At 41.9% G+C, this 3445-nt stretch overlaps 1 protein-coding gene across 1 annotated transcript in view; it reads right to left on the reverse strand.

The window, feature by feature from the left end:
- PHACTR4 (phosphatase and actin regulator 4) overlaps positions 1-3445 on the reverse strand; it is a 40952-nt gene that overhangs the window by 3958 nt on the left and 33549 nt on the right. Inside the window, exons 8-9 of the mRNA XM_003800783.3 lie at positions 3293-3430; positions 2095-2171 (exon numbers count right to left, since the gene is read on the reverse strand). Of these exons, the coding sequence (XP_003800831.2) occupies positions 2095-2171; positions 3293-3430 (215 nt within the window). The remainder of the gene's footprint in view (positions 1-2094; positions 2172-3292; positions 3431-3445) is intronic.

Consider the following 3445-nt stretch of genomic DNA (forward strand, 5'->3'; position numbering starts at 1 on the left):
CCCAGCTATTTTTTTGTTGCAGTTTGGCCGAGGCCGGGTTCAAACCTGCTACCCTCAGTGCCCTACTCAATGAGCCACAGGCACTGTCCTTCTTCTTCTTCTTCTTTTTTTTTTTTTTTTTTGAGACAGAGTCTTTCTGTGGCATTACAGCTCACAGCAACCTCAAACTCCTGGGTTTAAACAATTCTTTTGCCTCAGCTTCCCAAGTAGCTGGGACTACAGGTGCCTACCACAATGCCTGGTTATTTTTTTTTATTGCATTTGTCACTGTTGTTTAGCTGGCCCAGGCTGGATTCGAACCTGCACACCAACTGTGCCATGGGCACCAAGCCTACAAAGGCCTTTTTCCAGATTAGTCTAGGAAAATTTTGTAGGTGATATATGTTCACATTACAGAGCTCTGAATCAAGTTATTGCTGTCGAAAGAATTTGCTTTCTCCACTCCTATCAGGTTCAGTATAAAAAGTCTGTAATCAAAATAACCACTTGCCTATATGGTGATGAAAAAACACTTAACATTGTATTTTCCATCTTTGCTTATTCCTTCTTTTTATAACCAACTCAGTAATTATCATTATATATTCTTTCACTTAGTATCTTTTTATAAATGTTCTAAGAGAGTCATACAAAGGTACTTTCACTGATTCCATCTGTAGGATCTCATTCTTTTTCTTTGTCTGAGACAGAGTCTCAAGCTGTCATACTAGGTAGAGTACTGTAGCGTCATAGCTCACAGCAATCTCTATCTCTTGGGTTCAAGTGATCTGCTTGCCTCAGATTTTCTATTATTTATATATTTGAGACAGAGTCTTATTATGTCACCCTCAGTAGAGTGCTGTGGCATCACTGCTCACAGCAACCTCAAACTCTTGGGCTTAAGTGATTCTCTTGTCTCAGCCTCCAAAGTAGCTAGGACTATAGGCATCTGCTACAATTCCAACTATTTTTTTTTTTTTTGTAGTTGTCAGTGTTGTTTAGCAGGCCCAGGCCAGGGTCGAAACTGCCAGCCCCGGTGCATGTGGCCAATGCCCCAAGCACTGAGCAACAGGCACCGAGCTAGTTTTTCTATTTTTACTAGAGATGGGGTCTTGCTCTTGCTCAGGCTGGTCTTGAATCTGTTCGCTCAAGCAATGCACCTGCCTGGGCCTCCCAGAATGCTAAGATTCAGGTGTGAGCAACTGCTCCCAGCCTAGGATCTTATTCTTTTTTTTTTTTTTTCTTTTTAAATTGAGACAGAGTCTCACTGTCACCCTGAGTAGAGTGCCATGACGTTATAGCTCACTCACAGCAACCTCCAACTCTTGGGCTCAAGCAATTCTCTTGCCTCAGCCTTCCTAGTAGCTGGGACTACATGTGCCTGCCACAGCTGGCCTCACCAAATTTTTTTTTTTTTTTTGGAGCAGGCCTTGGCTGGGTTTGAACCCACCAGCTCCAGAACACGTGGCAGGCACCTTAACCGCTGAGCTACAGGGACCCAGCCTAGGTTCTTATTTATTTATTTATTTATTTATTTTGAGACAGAGCCTCAAGCTGTCCCCCTGAGTAGAGTGCTGTGGCTTCACAGCTCACAGCAACCTCCAACTCCTGGGCTCAAGAGAGTCTCCTGCCTCAGCCTCCCAAGTAGCTAGGACCACAGGCGCCCACCACAACACCCGGCTATTTTTTTGGTTGCAGCCATCGTTGTTGTTTGGCGGGCCCAGGCTGGATTTGAACCCGCCACCTTAGATGTATGTGGCTGGTGCCTTAGCCAATTGAGCCACAGGTGCCAAGCAATGATTTTGTAATTTAATAGGTAGTCAAGCAACTTAATCCTTCTGATCCTCTATTTCCTCTCTGATAAGAAGAGGACATTTACACATCTTGCAGGTTTATTGCAAGGATTAAATAAGATAATATACATAAAATGCCACATTCAGATCAGGCATTTACTACTGTCTCTTACTTTACATCCCTTTCTCTGAATGTAGTCTTTTGTAATTAACACCATGTGTCCTCCTTTAAAAGATGTTATTGGAGCCCTTCATATCTGAACAACTTTGATTTTTAGGAGTGAAGCTCTACTTAACTCATAATTCTGGGTCTTTTGGCTCTTACCGTGTAAAATGTTTGCTCTCTTCATGAACCTCCATCTCTGAGCTTTTAAATTCATTTAATTCTTTTCTTATGGCAGCCTGTGGAGTAGAAACAAAAAGTTTCAGCTACTTCTGATGCTGTGCTGTGGAGCAGCATGACTCCCCAGCTATTCTCTATTGTGCTCAGAGCATAATACAAATTACCTTTCGAGATACCATTTGTCTCATAATAAACCTAAAATCAGGTGTTTAATAAAAATAACTGAAAAATTTGAGATAGTATAGCTTTTATAGTTTTCAAAACATGAAAAAATGTTTTTCCCATTATAAAAGTGAAACATGAGGATTACTAAAATATACAACCCAAACTCCCTCTGATGACTGTTAAAAAACAATTCCCTTTCACTTCCTTTATTCTATGATATAGCAGGGATTTTGTTCTTTTCAGTGTTGGTGAAAGAGTCATTAGTATAAAGTTTTGGTTCTTTTCTTTTTTCTTTGAGACAGAGTCTCACTCCGTCACGCTGGGTAGAGTGCCAAAGTATCATAGCTCACAGCAACCTCAAACTCTTGGGCTCAAGCGATCCTCTTGCCTCAGTCTCCTGAGTAGCTGGGACTATAGATGCCTGCCACCACACCTAGCTAGTTTATTTTATTTTATTTATTTATTCAAGACAGAGTTTATTATTGCCTTTGGTAGAGTGCTGTGATGTCATAGCTCACAGAAACCTCAAACTCTTGAGCTCAAGTGATTCTCTTGTCTCAACCTCCCAAGTGGCTAGGACTACAGGTGCCCACCACAACACCCAGCTATTTTTTTGTGGCAATTGTCATTGTTTAGCAGGCCCGGGCCAAGTTCAAACTCGCCTGCCTCAGTGTATGTGGCTGGTGCCCTACCCACTGAGCCACAGGTGCTGAGACGTTTTTTCTATTTTTAGTAAAGACTGGGTCCCACTATTGCTCAGGCTAGTCTCGAATTCCTGAGCTCAAGCAATCTTCCCACTTCAGTCTCCCAGAGATTACAGGCCTGAGCCACAGTGTCCAGCCTAAGGTTTTGGTTTCTATATCTTGGCATTTTATATCCTGTTTTGAAATTTAACATTATATCAAAACTAGAAGCTTTGTTTATGGTTCTCCCTTCCTGTTAGTATCTCATATCCTTCAATTAAGAGAAAAAAAGAGAGAAAGAGTGCATGAGCAAGAGAGTACTTTCCAGGTACCTTGTCAGCAGGGGTCAGTTTGGTCCAAGGTTTGTCAGCTCTCCGATCATAATCTTGAGCATCTGTTACCTCCACATATTCATTAAACCTCAGAATCTTCCTAGCAAGTAGTTCAGCCACAGTTGGCCTTTGACTGAGCTGAAAGAAATGGAG

The sequence above is a fragment of the Otolemur garnettii genome, unplaced genomic scaffold (assembly GCF_000181295.1).
Source record: "Otolemur garnettii isolate 467f Iridium unplaced genomic scaffold, OtoGar3 scaffold00184, whole genome shotgun sequence".
Lineage (NCBI taxonomy): Eukaryota > Metazoa > Chordata > Mammalia > Primates > Galagidae > Otolemur > Otolemur garnettii.